Below are 21,885 nucleotides of genomic sequence, written 5' to 3'. Positions count from 1 at the left end.
TATATATATATAAATAACCAAAATAACAAAAAATAATAAATAATAGTAAAGCAAAAAAATTGTTAATGCTAATATTAATACATTTCAGTGTGTCATTCTCTTTTTTCACAAAAAGGTCATCACTTGATGTCTGATCCAATATAATCTGGGTCCCAAAGCAAAACAAGTTAAAACAACCACTGATTAAAAAAACAGCCTCAAGCACTCAAAAGTCCTACCCCATGTCTGTTTAGGCAATAAAACAAAATATTGTTACAGATATCTTGCTTCAAGGTTGGCTGCAGCTCAAGCCAAAAACGACAAAGTGTCTGAAGGTTACAGAGGATATGATGGTTTCATCTCGGTCCAGTCTGGAATGAGTTTGATTAAATACTGGATCCATGGCTGAAATGTTTCATTACAGAGGAGCATTATGGGTCAACCATGAACATGGACCCTTACAGCCCGTTTATCGGTCCAAATGGGGGTTTCCGCTAAGATGGGTGTAGGTCTCTGCGCGTTACTGTCTTTCCTTTTACACAACAAGATTAAATTAAATACATTTTCTCAAATGTATTACCTCGTTATTTCATCTGACTCCATAAATGAAAAAGGTTTTAATGATATCTGAGCATCATTAAAAGGGAGCGAATGTTCGATTATTCTTTTTAACTCTTAAGTATATTTTACCCGTCACCCGTGTCGCTCAGAGGTCCTCACGTCTTCTGTTTAACGCGGGTCTCACGTTCACAAGCCCATCAGTTTAGGTCACTAAACAGAGGTAATTGCTATACCGGAGATCGGTCACATTCACGTTTACACAATCAAAGATACTTTGGTATAGCCCCCATGGAATTGCATACACTTGAATTTAACTTAACGTTTACTTCAGTAGAGGTATGGCCACTATTACAGATATAAGCTGACCAACATTACTTCTCTTATAATAGCTTTGGATTGGCCTTGGCAAATATTAGTCGTCACTAATCTGACGCAAAACTTGCGGGAACATACGTTTAATCTACCTGGGAAAACAATTTCAGAGTCAGTCGGAATAAAATCAAATGTAACAATTTATTATGTCAGGTAAATGTATCATGCCAATTTCATAATCAGTTCAAAGATAATAAATACAAATCGTCAAATGTTCTGGAATAAAGAGAAAAGATGCGAACCCGACATTGGAAAATACATGATGCTGAGAGTCTCGGCCACTCTCAGCATCACAGGCTATTTTGAGCTACAAATCGCCACGAGCCTTCTTCAGCATCTCTCTAAATACCCAGACCAAGGCAGAAACCTCTTTTCAAAAGTAAACATGAGTTCACAATGGGAATTTGCATTAATCACTGTCCCAGACTTACTGGGGACAGAAGTTGATTACATGGGGGCACACCCACAGCAGTTAACAAGATATCTCTAAACTCTAATTACCTTTTGGTTTACTTCTTTGGGAATGAGACCTTTGTACCAGTTGCACTGAGACATTTCAAAGGATACCAAACATGTGTAATAATGTATGATAATTATTCACATTAAACCATATAGATTCTTGGGTGAATTTTGGTGATCGCAGCATGAGAGAGAAGGAATGGGGGAAGAGGGAAAGAGATGTAGATTAGGATGATTCTAGGCTGAGACTTGCGTCTCAAATGGTGCATAAGAGTGAGTTTAAATGTAAATTTCCTTTGCTATCTCAGAGAGTTGCCCTCTCTTCCAGTTTTTCCAGTCTTACACAGGACAACCTTGTTCTGAGTTCAATAACTTAAGCCAAGAGTCTAAGTGCTACACAAACACACACAATCTAAAATAAACTTATTGTCGCCCCACAGGGGGTACAATAACACACCGTGCTCCATCTCTGTCTGTTCATACCACACACGGAAAGACGTTAACATGGGGGACAGACTCACAAACACTCACACAGGGTGACGAACAGCTATTTTCAATCTTAAAGCTTACTAAGACGGCATTGAAGCAGTAAAGAAAGAAAGAAAATTGGCTCCAATTTCAGCGGGCTCAAAGAATTTGGCATGACCTTCACTTCTAAGACAAACTTAACATCTGGTCACATATACATGATACATTCTGATGCTAGTGGGGAATGCGGATGGGAAAATGAGACATCTGACTCTGTGGAAAGTGAGGGACAGCCCTCAGAGTAAGTTTACACACTGAATTGACAGACAGAAAGACGGATGGATCCCCCATGATTCCAAAATAAAATTCGAATTAATTCACTGAAAACATTCTAGTCTATAGAGATATTTTTTAGATGTCTTGTTACAGTGTACTGATATGTTGTCTAAACCTTGAGAGGTTTTGCTTCAAACAAGTGAACTAATCTGCCAAGACAAAAAGCAGTTACGGGTCAGACCGTGTAAAATCAGAAAAAAAAAGTGTGTTGCTGAACCTACTCACATTTTGTTCTTTGTTTGTGTGTTACATGGGACCTATAACTAAGGTCTAATTATGATTGCTGGCCACATAAGATGATAAAGAGACAAACTTGTTCCCTTCAACCCCAATTTATTTATTGTTTAAAATTAATTTACAATTAACCCCGGAAAGTTGGAACAATGTGGAAATACAGACTTTGGTATTGGGTCCTTAATTACACTCATAAAAAGACCCAGGACATTAATAAATGTGTTTTGATTAAAAAAAGATGCAAATGTAAAGTCTCTGTATATTATGAGCATAATGTAAGATTTTATTTTTGTGGGGTTTGGTTTAATATTGTGCTCACTTTGAGACTCATTTGACAGTGTTGACTAGGAGAATCATGGAATGGCAAAATATTCACAAAATATTCAATCAAACTATGTATGAGAAAAACACTGTATAAGAATGGGCCTAATAAACTTCAAGCAAGACTCCAAAGTAATGTTCTCACAGCCACCTCCATTTTTCCACTCAGACTAATTTCTATCAAATATCGTCCACAGAGAAGCACATGATTACCTACAGTACCACAGACCTCATCAGAGACAAATGATCTCATTGGCCTTCCTCTTCCTTATAAACCTTTTTTCACACTTCTGCCACAGGAAAAGACTTAAATAATAGAGTAATGGAACTTCTGTTTTATCCTTCATTAATAACAGGGACCATAGAGCCGAACTATGGATTTCAAATGCTCAATTCATCACCAGTATGGCATCTAAACAGCCCTATCTCACTTCAATATTATTTCAAAGGGATGACAAAACAAAGACAAATGGTTTCCTGCTATTCGACACGCATAATAGCATGCATTTTATGGTTTCAGTGGTGAATACATACATGTGTAAGCAGCAGTTATTGCAAAAAAAAAAAAAAAAAAAGATTAGAGTTTAAATTGCTTTCATGTTCTAATAACTAGACTAGTGAATATATATGTAGACTAGATTAGTGAAAGCCATGTAGGCTTTCAGAAAGTTTTTTGCATAACATCTTGAAAGTCCAGAGTCTGTTTACACTCCTAAACCTCTGAATTGAATTGTTAAATAAGAGTTCAATTCTTAATTTAAATTGATTGACTGACGAAAGTTTCAAAGGGATAATGTTTAGGAGAAGATTAATTTGAATCATACGATTCGAGTCCAATGTAAACAATTACTTATGAATGTAAAAATAAATACATTAATAATAATAATAATAATAATAATAACAATAATAAATACAATTTATAATAATAAAAAAATGACTATGCTGCTGCTGTTAAAAGTAAAATTAGCTTTAAATGGTCTCTTTGCACTTGACTTGGCCTACATAAATTTTTTTTTTTTTTTTAAATTATTCACCTGAACATTGTGCAAATTCTGCAAATTCACAGTGATTGTATTGATATTCTTAACACTAACCTAATGCTCATAAGTAAAAATGAGAGTTAACTATGTGTAACTGTATTTGGGTTTCCAAGTTTGGCTGGGTTTTGGTCTTTGGTTTTGTTCTGTTTAGCAATGACATAATGGGGATTTACAAACTCACCAGGTCTTAAATCTACACTGGAATAATGTCTTTGTTTGAACCAAGGAATTTCTGACTAGACTGACCTTTGACCTCTCCCACAGTGCATAATTTCCTGCTCTTGTGGGTCTCAATGTAATTACTCCATATTGACAAGGGACTGCAATGGCATCTACCAGATTTACATTTAATTTCAGATTTATATTCTCTTATGTAAATGTCAGCTTGTGTTAGGCTGCACCCTGCTGACATTATAAAAATTGATTAACGTCATTAATATTCCAACATGTGGGACATAGAGGGTGGCCTGTGCAGCCATATCTTCATAGACGTCTACCCATGCAGTACATCTCCTTAGACAGAAATAATTTTTGAATTCAGTAAGCAAATTGCACTACCTCCCATTAGATTGATGTTGATCCACTTTTATAAATACAGATAAATCAGTCCATGTTGGGGCGTTGTTGTTGTTTGTTAAGCACTCAATCATTTTAAAGGCTGAAATGAATAGTACGGTTGGACATGTTAGTCATGTTCCTTGAGATATATCAATGTCATGGACTTAAACCACTGTGTCCCAGTACTACAACCTCTCAAAACCACATTCATATACCTATACCAGACATAATTGTCTAAATGATCACTCACTAGAAATGGCTGTCATCAGTATCTGCTTTTGATCTGAGTCAGACTAATGAGTGCTCTGGACGTTCTGCACAGACCATTTGTCAAAGGGTCTGATATTTTGTCAGAATAAAATGTCACAAAAAATATTTTGGGTGGTGAATGACATCAAAAAAGTCTGTCAAAACTTCAAAAGTGAAGAGAGAGGCAGGTGATGGAAATATAGAAAGGCAGATGAAAGGATCAATGACAAATAAGAGTGTGAGAAACAAATAAAAAAATCTTTTAAAAATGTAGTCTAAAATGCCTGTGCCAAGTTCTTAAAAATGTAACCTTTGTCTTCATGATACAATATGGGGGAGGAGTAATTTTTTTCACAATTACTGTACGCAGACACAAACAGAAATGTTCATATAGCCTTGCTTAAAGGGGTCCTATTCTGCTTTAGTTAGTCTGTAATGTTGCTGTTTAAAGGGTTAGTTCACCCAAAAATGAAAATTCTGTCAGTAATTACTCACCCTCATGTTGTTCCAACCCCGTAAGACCTTCGTTCATCTTCGGAACACAAATTAAGATATTTTTGATTAAATCTTAAAGTTGTCTAACTCCTCCATAGGCTTCCAAGGAACCGAAACTTGCTGGCCCAAAAAATGTATTAAAGACATCGTTAATATAGTCCAAGTGACTCCAGTGGCTCAATCTTAAGTTTATAAAGCGACGAGAATACCTTTTGTGCGCAAAAACAAACAAAAATAAAAAATAACCAACTAGAGGTCCAGAGAGAAGGAAATAAATAGTGGAATAAAGTCGTTATTTTTGTTTGTTTTTGCGCACAAAAAGTATTCTCGTCGCTTTATAAACTTAAAATTGAGCCACTGGAGTCACTTGGACTATATTAACGATGGTTCGGTTCCTTAGAAGCCTATGGAGGAGTTAGACAACTCTAAGATTTAATCAAAAATATCTTAATTTGTGTTCCGAAGATGAACGAAGGTCTTACGGGGTTGGAACAACATGAGGGTGAGTAATTACTGACAGAATTTTCATTTTTGGGTGAACTAACCCTTTAAGCATAAAAAAAGATCTGCAAGGCCATAAAGCTCAAAGTCCACTCCAAAGGGAGATACTTTATTTAACAGAATCCACTTTCCAAGAACTACAACGAATGACTCGTTTGGACTACAATGCGATTTTTCTGGTCTAATGTTGGGCTAATGTCATAATGTTACTTATTTAAATAATCTCCACCCACGGAATACGCAAAAAAGGGGACGCGGCCTGGTTGAGCTGCATTTGAGAAGACAGTGTTGTCGCTATGTCATAGAGGCGCTGTTTTTTCCATCCCTTTTCCAAAACTCATTTGTTAAACCTCCAAAGGCTTACCAGAGTAGTTAAAATTTATTTTAAACACTGTTCCTGAACATTATAACCCCAAAGTTTATCTGTGTGCTGCACATTTCACAGAAAACAGCTTCCAGAAGAGAGTACAATGCAGGCAACGCTTCTCCTGAAACGGAACAGTTCCCACTTTGTCGGGACAATCTGTTGTTTATGGATCACAACTTGTAAGTATGTCTTATTATTTGTAGTTGTACTTTCTATTAACAGCTACAATTATAAGTTTTATGTAGTTGCTATGATGTAAACAAAGGGCAAAGCTTTGCCTCCGCTAGCCTACTAACTAACATTACAGTATTGATGTAGTGTTTACTGTAGCTTTTGTAAGCTCTCACTTTTGTTCAAGACTGTTCACCGCCCCTTTGGAAAATTACTATTTGTATTAACATAGTTTTCCGACAAATATTATAATTAAATGGTTTATAACATTGTATCTAAAATGTATACAAAAAACAAACAGACAAAAAAAACATACCCACTCTGAAACGTCCTGTTAAATTAAAGTCCATGTTAAAGTCCATACATGAAATCCGTTCTGGACGATCCTCTTGTTTGTTAACACTTTTAAGTCTGATTCAAGCTTGAATTGGTTTGAAATTGATGCCATCCTTAATATTTACAACTGAGCAGATGAAACTCGCAGTTATGGTAAGGGGTGTGACATTTCCAGAACATGCGGCGCCAATCACAACACACTGGGCCAGCTAACCAATCACAGCACATTTCATATTTCGGAAGGAGGGGCTTCATCGAAAGAGGAACTATATGGTGAGTTCGAGCAAGATAGGGGAGAGGGGTGCTGTAATAATGTAAAATAATGTGTTTTTCGAACAATCAAGCATGAAAGCATATTCTACACCCCAAAAACAAAATCAAGACTTTGTAAAAGGACATAATAGGACCCCTTTAAATGTCCTTGAGATGGCTAAGGAGCAAACAATAAGATGCACTGCATTACACACATAAACAAACTGGCCAGTGTGGGGATAAAGCTACATCAGGATGGGATCTGATACCCCTTTTCCAACAGCATGAACCAGGTGCAAGTTCAGAGCTAGAGCTATTGCTGGTTCGGAGTTGGTTCGACTGACAAGCCTTCTAAGAACCGGTTTGCCTTTCCACAGGCAAGAGAGCCACCACAGAGCCAGGTCTTATGTCAGTGTATACATCTCATGTTTCCCAGCAACGCTAGTGCGGCAGCGCCAAACACAAACAAACCAGGCTTGTTCGAGATGCATCGGCTTCTCGCAGACTGATCAAGGGATCGGTGCATGACATCAAAGCACTGCGAGAGCGATCCAAAAGCACAAGGAGTCGTATGCTCTCCAAAAACTCACACAGCACTTCGATCGGTCCGCGCAGCTCCGATGCATCTCGAACAAGCCTTCCATAAACAATGGCAGTTGTTGCATTACTATTGATGCTCATGGCTTTGCGAACCTACATCGGCATCCAAACACGCCGAATCCAACGCTTCCGTCCAGCTAGCCGTAATTTGCATAGACGGAGATTACAATTGAGCTGCTATTAGCTCGATTAGCTGCTATTTAAAAAAATGGCGGTCACAAGTTTCTGTTCTTCTTGTTGGTCATGGTGTAGCGTGGCTATATAAGGGGAAGATTTTATATAATATTAGTGACTAACAAAATAGTATGTTTAGTCACTTGGTTTAATTCTCCTAAATGCTGTATTTTGCCCTTCTGTATGTGTCCTTGACCTCAAACCCCATCATCGCGAGACCTTTCTCGTGACCTTGTGGCACATGGGACCACGTCACCAAACAGGAACTAGACGGTGGTGATTTACCATATAAGGAACCGGCTTACTGGAGTTCGAGAGATTTTGGAAATCTCATTCATAAAAAACAAGAGATCGATCGATCGGTCACGAGAAAGGTGATGTCATTTTTTTTCATTATTTCAGCTGGTCCCTCCCACTTGTGCGCTAGCTTAGCAGAGTATTTATTCGAGGCAGACGAGAGGGGATGCATTTTTATCCAGACTAGATCACCTGGCTGAAACTGCGCATCTTTCCGTCGGCATTGTAATATCTAGCTTGTCTGGCTTGTTGTGCACCCACTCTGAGTTTTACCTCCTCTGCCATGATGTTCTGTCTTTCCACTAGGTTGTATGCAGCTTGGTCTGGTGGAGGGTTTTTGAGGATTAACCTCTCCAGCGGTCCGTGAAGCTGCCTGCCAAGCATCAATTCTGTAGGTGTTCTACCTGTGGTTTCTTGGTGGGCAGTATTGATGGCATATATCGCAACTCAGGTAACCACTGATATTGTCCCACATATGATGCAATCATGTTTTTTAATGTCCGATTTATTCTTTCTGTCAGGTTTGTTTTGGGGTGATAACTGATGGTGAGTTTCTGGATGCTTCCCCAGGATTTACAAAGCTCAGACAGTACGTTGGAGGTGAATTGCACTCCCCTGTCAGAGATGATGTATTAGGGTATCCCTCATCGGGTAAAGATTTCTTCCCTGAGAATTTTGATGATCTTCTGTGTCTAACTATCTCTAAGGGGGAACATCTCTACCCATTTTGTGTAGTAGTCGACTATCACGAAGAGGTAAGTGTTTTGTTTTTTACTGAGGGGAAAGGGTCCCATCAAATCCATACCTAATGTATGACCTGGTTCTGTCACTTGGGTGTGCTGTAGAAAGCCGCTGGGTTTGGTGTTTTCACATTTATATTTCTGACATATATCGCAACCCTTGACGTACAGCCGGATGCCTTTACGGACAGTAGGCCACCAAGCTACTTCTAAGAGCCTCATCAGGGTTTTAACCAGCCCAAATGTCCTCCCAGCGGGTTGTCATTAAAATAGTGTAAAAATCCAGATATTAAAGTCGGAGGAACAACCAATTGGAATTTGTCTCCATTTTTCTTTACAGGTACCTGGCGATATAACACCTCCTGGTGGACCTCAAAGGAAATTTGTTGGTCTTGTACCTTTCTGTTTTTTGGGTCCGACTTCAGGTGAGAAATGGTACTGTCATTACATTGTGCTTGAGAGATTTCATCTAGTATTTGAGGAATATCTCATGAACACTTAGACGTTGTTATGGCCAAACAGTGCCCATCTTCTCCTTCCACTGAGCCACAGACTCGAGACAAGGCATCGGGACCTAGGTTGAGACAGCCTTTCCTGTGATGCACTTGGAAGTTGAACTGCTACAACCTAAGAGTCCACAGGGTCAATCGAGAGGAGGTTTTGGGACTATTGAAGGCCCAGGTTAGAGCAGCATGGTCGCTGTAGATATCAAACTGCCTCCCTTCAAGATAATGCCTCCATTTTTCCACCGCCCAGACCATAGCCAGACACTTCTTTTCAGATGTGGACTAATTTAGTTCTGCTCCTCGTTATGTCCTTGAAGCATATGCTATTACTCTTTCTCCCTCAGGTGTTTGCTGGGTGATAATAGCTCCCAGTCCCACATCACTGGCATCAGTATGCACCTGAAAAGGTTGGTTGAGATCAGGCTGCATCAACACAGGTGGGTCTTGCAACACTTGTTTGATGGTATCAAGGCTCGCTTGGCATTCCGGGGTCCAGCTCCATTTTACTTCCTTCTTTTTCAGGTGATTTAAAGGAGCAGTGATGTCGGCAAAATGGGGAATGAATTTGTGGTACCACCCTGCTAATCCCAAAAAGCGTTGGAGGGCTTTAAAGTCTTTGGGAGGAGGATACTGGGCAACGGCCTGATTTTTTTCGGGGTCAACCTCCACACCTTTTACCCAGACAATGTGACCAAGGAACTTTAACTGTGTTTTAAAGAAATTACACTTCTTCATGTTAAGGGTAAGAGATGCCTGGATGAGTCTCTGCATTATAGTGTTCAGATGTTTTATGTGTTCATCTAATGATCGTGAATAGATGATAATATAATCTATGTATACAAAACAGAATTTTCCTCTTAATTCTGCTAGTACCTTCTCCATAAGCCTCTGGAAGGTGGCTGCGGCATTCCTGAGTCCATACAGCATGTAGTGGAATAGCCCCTGGTTGGTGATGAATGCTGTTTTATCTTTACTCCCTTCCTCCATATCCACCTGCCAGTATCCTGACTGCAAATCTAATGTGCTGAACCAGGTGGCGCCATCCATGGATTCCAAGATGTCATGAATAAGCAGCATTGGATAAGCGGCCGGGATGGTCTTGCTGTTAAGCCTCCTATAATCCACGAAGAACCTGTAGGAGCCGTCAGCTTTGGGGACTAGGACTACAGGTGATGACCATGGAGAGAAGGAGGGCTCAATTATGCAGTCTTTTAGCATTTGGTCTACCTGTTCATCAATGATCTTTTTCTTGAAGGGTGAGACCCTGTATGCCCTGGATTTAATCGGCATTTCATCAGATAGAAAGATCTCATGTTGTTCCACAGATGTTTTACCCAGGACATTGGAGGTGATACGAGGCCAGGTAGCCATCAGCTTCTGTAACTCCTTTTGATTGTCAGAGTCCCAGCCTGAACAAGGTAAGAAAGGGTAGTAAATATAACCTCTCTCCATTTTCAGGCCATATCTGCCTTGGCCTACGTCCATGATGGTTCCGGCTGCTCTCAGGAAGTCCAAGTCTCAGGAAGTCTCATTCATAAAAAAAACAAGGGACCGATCGATCGGGGATTACCTGTTTTGCTGGCTGTTTTGAGTGCATGTTGCCGTTCCATTGAGGAGTACATCTGTATCTTGAATTGCTGGATTACTTTCCTGGAGGACTTTAACAGTCAGAAACTGTCTGCTCACCTATTTACCACACACACAGACAATATTGAAATGCTGTGAAATTGTTAATTGTATACACAGGGTTTCCCCTACCATTATATAAGGGGGGCACCCCGCCCTCCTAACGGCTCGGCTCTCCCCGCCCCCCTTGAAGGTCAAGTAAATTTGATTAGATTTTCTTTATAGCGCCAGCTTACAATTTGTTATTTTATTAAACAAACTAAATAGCCCTTAAGTAATATGTTATTTATCTTATTTCCACGATGGCATGTCTTTTCTGTCTGTGTTTGCGCGTTTACAATTATCCCAATGAGTGCGCATGCGCGCACACTCACACACAAACAAACACTTGCGTCACATACAGATGAGCACTAGCGGACAGAGAGCGCGCGGCGGGAAATATGTCGCGTCAACCAGATGAAAACCAGACAAAAATATTTGCGTTTTTTAAACGCTCACAGGGAACTGAAGATGGCAACACTCGCTCTACTGCGAGTAGCAGCCGGAGTAGCTCTCCTGCTCCAAGTCTAATTCGTGTCAAACGCGTGAATGTACAAAAAGCACCAAATAAAATCATTCACGCGTTGAGCTGAGCCAGCTGAGCCATATCGCATTAATTATCACGGACGTATCGCCTGCGATAATTAATGCGATATGGCTTAGCTTGTCAGTGAACTACGGCTCTCTGTAGTGAATGTCGCTCCATCTGAAAGCAGGTGATGGCGATTTACTACTAATCAAGGAACCGGCTTTACTGACGAGATGCGCATAACAATGTCATGCGATATATCGCCCAGCCCTAGTTCAGAGCTATGACTCTACTATGAATCTACTACCCCCTGTTGCGTGAGCGGTGTATTGCGTCTGCTTGCGTCCACTGTTTAGACATTATGAAAGGGAGCGCGTCGCTCGCATCGTTTGCTCGCGTTGACTATGTAACGGCCCTAACGGTGCGTGTCCACTACAGCGGCAAAATTCCACTCAGTGCCGCTGGCAAAGCTGTAACGTCTCCGCTTTGGGGTGTGTCTGTTGCGAGTGTGTTTAATCTAATTTTTTTTCAACACATGGACAGTATAATCATCAGCGATGCACGTGATTACATTTAGAAGTAGACAAGCTTTGTTTCCAAATGCACCAAGCAAAGATCCTTTCAATTTTATAAACTTTTACAAACCCAGCCAATATAATCACAATGAACACATCCAAAATAAAATCTTTAACATATATATATATATATATATATATACTGCAAAGCATCTAATTTGTAAACAAAATGATTCACGCACTAAATCCAGCATAAACTCCGGCACAATTTGTGTATTTTTAAACTCTCAAAACAGACGTCACATCCCGAACCTCACAGCAATTGGCTGCCGATCGCGTTTTTCGCTTGATATTTGCATAAAGTCGAGAACTGCCCAACCTTTTGACGCTCTCGGTCGCTCTCAGCGCTTTCTCCGGTCTGCTGTCAATCCCAAAATGCATTGCGCGAGCGTGAAGCTCGACTTCCATAGGAATGAATTGAAAACGCTCGCTCCGCTCAGCTCGCACCGTGCCAGTGGACACGCACCGTCAGTGCTGCGCATCCTGCCCCTGACAAGCATCAAAAGTCCAGTCATCACCGGGTGACAGGTTTTGACCCAGCTTGGCTGTCAGAGGGGAAATACTCCCCTTGGCTGTACAAGACTGATCTTGGTAAGTAACTAAATACATACATAAATAAATGTGACAGCAGGGTTCTCATTAACACATGACGTACCAATTACGTACGACCTAACTTATTCATAATATATTGTGGTAATTACATGACGGGTAACTGAAACCTGTAATTTCATTAACAATAAAATTTAAATTAATGAATGGGTACATGCCGCTTACTATTTACATATGTGTGTTTAAAATGTTTTTAGTCAGGACATTGTAAATCTGCTGATTAAATAAGACAAGAGATATTTAATACGCTATGCAGGCCGCTCTGTGTTGTATACATGGATTTCTCGGCGACGTCATCACTGCTTGCGCACGGAACCTGGAGGCAGAAAGACCCGCGGTCTTCGTAACGGAGTAAAGGGTTTAGGCTAGTAGCATAGCGGTGGTGTTGTCGCTAGCTAAGTCAAAATGCCAAGGAGTTGTTGCGTAATTTATTTACATGCAGGCCTATAAATAAAAACTATGAAGTGCTGCAAAAGAGAAAACAAACTACAGTAAAGACGTGATCCGGAAGCTCAACTCGGACCGTTGTCATGGAAACGTCAAATTAAGCATTTTGGCGCAACATGGAAGCTCTTTTGGAAAGTTTGGACGCTTTTTGTGGAAGTGTAACTTAGTAGTCTGTATCGTGGAGCAATTCTTTGTCTCACACGGCCTCTAAAGACGTCCATCCTGTAAGTATCTCAAGAAATCAAAGTGTAAAAGAGTAAAAATGATATAAAATGAAATAAACCAAATAAAATGAATAGAAGAACAAGCCTATCGCGACATTAATAATACCTTCTTCAGGCAGGCTTGTTGTAAATATGGACAAAGAATAAAAGAAAAATAAGATATATTATATATTTATACAATAATATGATATTCTATATTATATATAATATATTTCTCTAATAAATTGGTTTTAAATAAGTTCTTTTTTTGAATTGCAATACTGCAGCGCGATCTTCGTTTCAGCACGTTCAGCTAGTGAAGTGTGAATGGGTGGGCGCGCACTGTAAAGTCCGTAAACTCGAGGGAATTATGAACATTTATTTGCCCGTGTGAATGAGTCACCAAAAACAGACGTCAGGGGGTAATTTCTTAATTACAGAGGTCCAGGGGTAATACTAATCCCGTGCGAATAGGGCTTTAGTCTAACATGATAATTCATACATACATGCATCACAGTATGTCCGGATTTTGATTCGTAAACAGTTGGACGTTTTACATAATGTTATATTAATATGAAACACAAACAAACAGATCCAACTCTGAAATTGCCGTTTATTATTGAGTCAACAAGAAATTACAAACAATGCGAAATCTACGTTAATTACAATGTTCTTTTACAGAACTTGGCATAACAGATAGCGGTTTTCTGCCTCCTGGATGCGCGCGCATCCGATATTGTTTGTATACAAGAAACCCGTGTATGGGAATGTCCTGCGCACGTGATGGCATTAAGAACAGCGCGCGTTCACAGCAGTGCTGTGTCTGACAGGATTATTCTCTCCAATAAATGCATCATAGAAAAAAAAAAAAACTCACAAAAAAAGCTAATTTAAAATTTGTTTATCATATATTAACTAACATTAACGAACAATGATTGAGCAATATATTTGTTAGTATTTATAAATATTTTTTTAGTTGTTAGTTAAAAAATAAAACTATTTAAGCTCTGGTCCATTAATATTAACAAATACTTCTATAAATATTAACAAAGGTTATTTGCAAAAGTCAATTTGAAAAAGATTTAAATACGTTTATTTATTTATTTTTAAATGTTAACATTTTTTTTACTTTTACAACGCATTACCCTCCCAGACAACCAATTTATGTGAGACAGACAGACAGACAGACAGACAGACAGACAGACAGACAGACAGACAGATAGAAACACGTCCCGGGATTGATGCCGGGATGGGGACCTAGTAGCATTGCCAGGAACACGCCCTGTGTGAACAAAAGCCAGGACCAATGCCGTAAGGGGTATTTTGTTGCTCTTAGAAGAAAGTTTGTGTTCATCATCAACAAAGAAAGAACGAAAAAATGTCTGCAAACTAGAATGAAGCAGAGAACAGGGAGCTTTTTACTATCCGAGTTAAAGCTGAGATCGTTCGCCAGCTTTGTGGAATGGTACGTGATGCGTTAGTGTACGAACGAATCAGGAAAATGCTTGAGCGTGGTTTCTTGAGATCGAAAGCACAGATCATTAGTAAACTTAAGACGCTGCGTAAAAAATCCACCAAGTGCACGACTACAATGGAAAGAGCGGTAGCAGAAGATTAGACTGGTCTTTCTACAACACATCCTGACGTCACGTGTCTTTATGGGATCTTTACGGGATGTGGGTGATCCCGGAAAATCACTGGCAGTGTGAATGGACGTGTATTTTCCGGAATCTCTGGAAAGAGAAAACAGAAAAGAGAGACAGAAAGAGAGAAGGAGAAGGAGAGAAGGAGAAGGAGGCAGGCCTAAGGGAACATCTGACTGAGAAGGGTTCACAGACTGATAGACTGATTGATCGGTCGAAAACAACTTAAATTGTCAATGATTGATCTGCACGCAAAGGGAATGAACTTGAGTAAAATGAAATTTCACTCTATAGGTTTCAGAAGTCACTTAACCAGGTCACTTGGGACCAGTAAACCTATTTGTAACTAAGTCACAGAAATGTTTTTAAAAGAGCAATAATTCAGGCAATCATGAGTCCGAGACTTCCTGTTAGATTCCACAACAACTGGAAAAAAGCAGCAATTTATATGGAACACAAAATGAACAGTTCTCAGCTGTAAAACAAGAAAAATGGCAAGTGTGAAATGGTGTCAGCTAACCTTTCATTTGTGTAAGGAGAGCGTATATTGGGGTGTTTGTGAATTAACGAAATTCTCCTGGAGTTCAAACAAGGCGAGCATTTGCAAGCACAGCTATTAGAGCTGAGTTTGTGAAATATCTCCAGCGAGACATCTCCAACAACATCTCCATCGAGACATCTACAGCAGCAGCAGCAGCAGCAGCAAAAGCCACTAATTTGATCAAATTAGAATGGAAAGTGGCTAGAGTGACAATTAGAGTGGAAGTGAGAGCGAAGATGTCGAAAACACGAAGAAAAGAAAAATAAAAACCAGAGAAAACAGTGGGAGGAAAATGTGTCTTTGTTCAGATGGGGAACACAAATTACTTGTGCTCGGAGGGGCTGAGAAAGTTTTTCCTTCAGAGAAAACAAAAGTCTAATTTATCTTCATTATTTTAAAACAAGGCAACATTCAGAAATAACTCCTTTATGGGGGCTATAACAAAAGGGAGCACAGTAGAAAACTACAAAACAAAAGAGGGAAAAATTAATTACATGGCAGGGAGACGTTCACAATGATAAGGCTGACTGTGATGACAGAGTCTTAGAACTGTGACAAAGGACGCGCTTGCATCTACGGGACAGATGCGGTTCGACTGAAAGGCCACTGATCACTCATGAAGAGAAGACACATACACATGACACCGTCCCTGCAAAGCCTTCTCAGCTGATCTGCAGAGATTGTGGGCTCTAGACTGTTAGTTACAGATCATGATGGCATTTGCATGGGTGGTTTGTGCCTGGTATTATCCCGGTGGTTCCAAAACCCTTTTTAATGGGACCCCTTTTTTCAAGTCAGAAACAAAAAGACACAACTTTTCCAAATACATCCGTCAGCCTAAAGTGTACTCGGGTACTGTACGCTCAGCTCACGCAAGGACCTTGCATTTTTTTCACGAATTAGTTGGTCTACAAAGTGGCAACCCTGAACAGGGCCTTTTATTCACATTTGAAAAAGAAACAGAATATTTGGAAGACCAGCAACAAACTACTGTAGATAACAATAGACAACAATAAACACCCCTGACTAGAGCTTGTGTGAGGTGAATAAACCAGGAACTCTAGTTTGAAAGAGTACAAATACATTTTTATTGCTTAGAAATGTAGAAGTTATTCAGGCAGTGAATAAAGATAAATATAGTCTGCATGTATCAACCACATGTGTTTGCTGCAAAGACGGTATTCAGTATACCAAGATAGTGCACTCATATTATGGGGGAAAGTGCAATATGTGCAATATGGTGAAATAAGTCCCGCCGTCTATGCAAAAGAGTCCAATTTATAGGACAGATGTTTTATTACTGATCTTGTTTGGCAATAAGTTGATATTTTTGTATTTCTACGGTGGCTGAGAGAGCTCAACGCGCTGCAACTGAAGAAAACACATGGAAATAGAAAAACACCCACAAATTAAGAAAACATCTTCATCAGTTTCACAACACGTGTACTCCAAATATTCACAACACAACCAAATACAGAAACGTGCTGTAAATAGTACAGACCACAATGGAAACGTTTCCAGGTGACCCCAATAAGTGACGAACCCGGCTGGGACGTGCTTATTGCTTGTGATTATCCCTATGCCCTACTCCCTTCGAAGGGCAGACGGCAGAGCCCTTGAAGTGGGGACTTTGGAGTGAGCAGGGCACTTGTGTGCCATTATGTAGCCGTTTGGATCGCACTTGGTGAAGGGAGCAACGAAAGACAACGTAATTTCCTCATTATTTTCACCTGGGATGTTCCCATGACAACGCAGCATGGCATCCATCAGCTGAATAGCTGCTATTACCAGAAATATCTTATTATTGCTGTTAACATAACTGTTGCAAATAAATATACATTTTATAAGAATAAAATTAATTAAATATGCGTTATATAGGCTATCTGTGTGTGAGAGTCTCAACTTTAAAACTTTCTTTTTTACTTATTTATATATTTATTTTAGTTTTCAGCTCATTGTTCTTTTCTCATTAGTATTCTGATGACATTGTATATAATATACAAAATGTTAACAATATGTTCAAAGTTGTATGTCATAAACATGTCATCTCTGTATGTTTTGCACAAAAACTAATAATAATAATAAAATAAAATAAAGTAGACTTTGAGCTGTAAGCACGTCCCTTAACGTTCGTCACTTAATTGGGGTCCCCTGGAAACATTTCCGTTGTGGTCTGTGCTATTTGCAGCGCGTTTCTGTATTTGGTTGTGTTGTGAGTATTTGGAGCACACATGTGTTGTGAAACTGATGAAGAGGTTTTCTTAATTTGCAGCGCTTTGAGCTCTCTCGGCCACCGTATATTTCCCCATTCAAGTAGATAGGAGTTGGTCATGCATGTCTGAAATAGCCCACAGGCATTGTAAATATGGCCACAGAGAGTGAACTGACTTTGGGCTTAGCAGTATGTACAATGCACAGATGGTAGAGCCATCTATTGTTCCTTTTTTGGTTGACAATGGTCAGCATTTTCATGTTTCTGTGTTCAGACTGAATTATTTGATTTCAACAAGTGAAATACAGAAAACCGTCACTCACATGGGATCACAGCAATTAGCAAACGGCAACAATCCAACGAACCAATCAATTCCAGATGGACAAAGTCAAGTCCAGCCCTGCATAGTCTATTCTTCCCTATTGTGATGTATATCCGAGTGAAATGGCTTTTTGAATGAAAAAACAAAAAACTATTTCCATTTCATGGCGAAGATGAAGTAAGAGACTGTTGATTACAGAAACACTTAAAATTCATTCAGCATCAACGCAAATCATTTTTTTTAAATCTAATTACAATTTAAATGTAATTTAAATGAGTGTTATATATCCTGCTATTTCAGAGTATTGCATTATTAACTGGGATCTTTCCAGCTTTGCACTGACTTAATAGTGCCAAAACGAAACAAAAAAAACTAAAAACCTTTATAAATTATAATCACCGACTTCCGGCAACGGCCATACACGCGTTCACGAGAGAGTCAAGTTCTGGTGGAAGGGGGACCTCTGACCCAACATGATGTAGGACATAGGCGTATCGTAAGTTTAGGTGAGAAATGACGAACACGAAAGAGGATAGAGCAAAACAAAATGCCGGTCATGAATTAGACATCTAAAACGAGTAGCTTTAAAGAAAAACATTGGAAGATTTCGATATAAGAGAAGAGGTGCTATGTCCTATGTTGGGTCAGAGGTCACCCTTCCACTGGAACTCGACTCTTTCGTGAATGCGTGTACGGCCGTTGCCAGAAGACAAAGACTGTAATGTTTTAAAGATGGATGTTTTTCTTACAAAAACCCATCGCTTCGCTTCGGAAGGCATTAATTAACCCACTGGAGTCGTGTGGATTACTTTAATGATAGACGGTGGCTTTTTTTGGAGCTTCAAAAACTCAGGCACTATTCAATGCCATTACAAAGCTGGGATGAGGCAGGATGTTATTTAATATAACTCAGATTGTGTTCAGCTGAAAGAAGAAAGACATATACACCTAGAATGGCTTGAGGCAGAGCAAATTATGGGAATATTTTAATTTTGGGGTGAACTATTCTTTTAACAACAAGCTAAGGCCGGGGTATAGCACAACAATCAGGATCTAGACTAAATATCCCATTTATTTTCTCCACAGAGACAATGATAGCATATAAATCCTCAAGACAGATGTACCATGAGCTCTGAGGTTGTTAAGTGATAGTACATGTTCAATTTGCATACAATACTCATAATTCTTAAGATTATGCCAAGAGCAAAGATAGCAGATTTCAAATGGCGTACTTCTAGCCATTGAGATGAATGCTATTTTAAACCTTTTTGGAGTCAAGTCTTCTGTGTGCTTCACGTAAGGAGTGTTATAATAACACAGAGTTTCTGCCTATGTACAGCATTTCCAAATCAAACACTCCTGAGGATGCTGCCTATGTAGGCAGTAAACAGCAAGGCAGCTCACTAGGTTTCAAAGCACAGCACCTGTCACTCTACACTACACAGCTGTCTAATAAAAAGGGAAATCGCATGCATAAAAGCGAAGAAATAGGAACTTTTAACCATTCACTATAAAATCATACGTAGTGTCTAGTGTGTTGCTGTTAGCTCAAGATAAATCAAAAGATAGCCTGACAGCAATACTTTCACAGTAGTAGTTGTTCGCCCTCCCTCTTCACATTGTGCCACAGTATGTGGTTTATTGTGCAGTAAGTTCCAATCATGGTTAAAGGAGTCTGATACTGTCACTCTCCTCGATACGCTTTTCATGCTCACCCTCCCTTCTAGGCAGAAGATGATCTCTGGTAATCTGCATATAAAACAGTGCAGACTTTGGCAAGCCAAGCACAGACAGAAGTGTGAAGTGATCCCGCTTAACTCTTTCATCTGATGGTTAATTAGCGTGTGGAAGCGGCTTAATGCCACAGCGTCAGCCAAGGGAACTCACCCACTAATCCCTGACAGACACAAATCGCATTTTCTTCAGGAAGAGATCACCTGTGTCACTGCAGATCAAATGTCTCACTCTTTCTCACACATATAAACTTGACTATGAGCAAGTGTTTTTTCTACTTGCAGTAAGAATGGTGTCATTGATGAAACCCTCTGTTGCCAACCGCTGGAGTCTCTCCAGCAGCTAATGTCTAATTCATGACGTCCATTTTAAACCGGCCCAGTTCCAAACACAGGTACATGCTGCCTTACTGCTGCAAATCTAACAGAATGAACAGAGCATTCACTGCAGCTTTTTATTTATGACCTTCACAATTCGTAATGGAGTGAAATAGAGTGGAGTGGAAAGACATTGTATGATAGTTTGATCCAGAAATCGGCATTTTTATGGATGTGAAGTGCCACTTTTCCTTCTTAACCCCCTACAAAATACAATATACTGTGATTTCTCAGGTGCAGAATGCTAGATTCGGTTTCCAAGCATGCATGGCTTCATGAATAAATTATGCAAATCAGTGACTCATTGTTTTAGTTTTTTACCGCTTACCAAATTATGTGCATGGTGTTGTCATGTTTGTCGTTGTCTTTGGGTTATGTGTCATGTGGCGTTAACTTGTGGTGTAAAATAATTTTTTTCTTAAAGTGAGGTTGTTTTGTGCAAGAAACATTAAGGATCACGCATGACAGACATGTGCGTGTAGCAGTTATTATAAAAAAGCTGCTTGCAGAAACATCTCAGTTATTTGAATTATTATTCTACTTGTAAAAAAAAAAAAAGTTCCATCCCATAAAGCTAATACAGCGCATAGCATACAGCATAAAGCTAAATAAAAACAGATTGTGTGATGATGAGGAAGGATTACTGCAGAAGAAATTTGGCATGCAGATGAGAGAGACTTCAGCACTTCTAATATAAACAAATAAATAAATTGAAAACTTATAATATTAATCTGTCGCTCTTATCCGTGCCAGAGATTGAATACTCCTCACTATGCCAATGGTGGCTCGTGAGGGTGGTCTAAAGCCTGGAACACACCAAGCCGACGCCGACGAACTAGCGCTGATGAAAGCCGACTGTGTTGTCGCTGCACTTGAACACACCGAGAGAACTACAGCCGACTGTCAGCTAGAATGCGTGTTCTGCGCCTGCGTGTAAATCAGACAACTGTCTATTTCTGAAGATATATTCATCTATATTCATCATTCAAAAATGGAAACCGACGCTGCCGGCTGCAGATACACAAACCATAAACAAAGCATAACGTTTTGAATATCAATCCTGCTAAACACTTTCTTTATTCCACTCCGCTCGTGTTAATATTGAAATAATCGCCAAGGAACACTCATGTAAGATGACGTAACATTAGAACAGCCTTCTTTCTGTACCGTTTTGACTTCTTTGCTCGCTGTTTTGCTATTATTCTCATGCATTGACTCGTTCACTAAGCTAAACAGCCAATCAGAGTTCCCTCTTTCACCGACGGCTCGACGCCGATTCAACATGTCGAATCGGCCGGAAAAAAGCTGACGAGGACCAATTTCTGCCGACGGTGCGGAACACACTGAGAAAACTTAGTCGGCTTGGTGTGTTCCAGGCTTAAGGTTTCAGACCCTAGGTTTCGATGGTTGTCTGCGAGTGTTTGCTTGTAGCGTGTAAGAGGAAGATTACTGCTGTTTTACCTGATCCACTCCATTAGCTCCACAGTGTCTGGGTCATAAAACTCTCTCAGTTCAGAAATCTCCTCCATCATTCTGGGCCAGAACTGTCAACAGAAAGACAGCTCGACTGAGATGGAGTGAAAGTGTGAGACTGCTGTAATGGGAATGACTCACAATAATCAATGATCAACAAAACAGCACAATAATCAAACATCCATATACACAAATTCGCACAATTCATATCTGAAAGCATGGCAGAATCCAAACTCTCCTAAACAACACACACAGTGGGATACGAATTCCATGTGTGTGCATTTGGATTCCTGAGTGGCTATTTATGGAGAACAGCCACCCAGGCAGCTTAGCAGTTTATGCAAATAGATACATGACAGCATAGTTGAAAATGTCTTACCTTGTAATAAAGAAACGCCAGAATTACAATTGGAACAGAGTACCTGATCAGTCTCATCTGTGGAAACAGGTTAATAACATAAATGGATCAATATCTACATAAATAGGAAGAAACAGGATGTAATTGTTTAGGCTCGAGGGCTGTAACTACATTGCCACCT

General features: G+C 39.7%; 1 protein-coding gene across 3 annotated transcripts in view; it reads right to left on the bottom strand.

Moving 5' to 3' along the window:
• dpy19l3 (dpy-19 like C-mannosyltransferase 3) overlaps positions 1 to 21,885 on the bottom strand; it is a 56,254-nt gene that overhangs the window by 11,117 nt on the left and 23,252 nt on the right. For all 3 annotated transcript variants that reach the window (XM_084405502.1, XM_084405503.1, XM_084405504.1), the window contains exons 15-16: positions 21,726 to 21,782; positions 21,335 to 21,417 (exon numbers count right to left, since the gene is read on the bottom strand). In XM_084405502.1, coding sequence (XP_084261628.1) covers positions 21,335 to 21,417; positions 21,726 to 21,782 — 140 coding nt within the window. The remainder of the gene's footprint in view (positions 1 to 21,334; positions 21,418 to 21,725; positions 21,783 to 21,885) is intronic.

This window comes from Rutilus rutilus (genome assembly GCF_951802725.1).
Source record: "Rutilus rutilus genome assembly, chromosome: 3".
NCBI lineage: Eukaryota > Metazoa > Chordata > Actinopteri > Cypriniformes > Leuciscidae > Rutilus > Rutilus rutilus.
The sequence above is the reverse complement of the archived record's forward strand: the minus strand, read 5'-3'. Positions and strand labels throughout refer to the sequence as shown.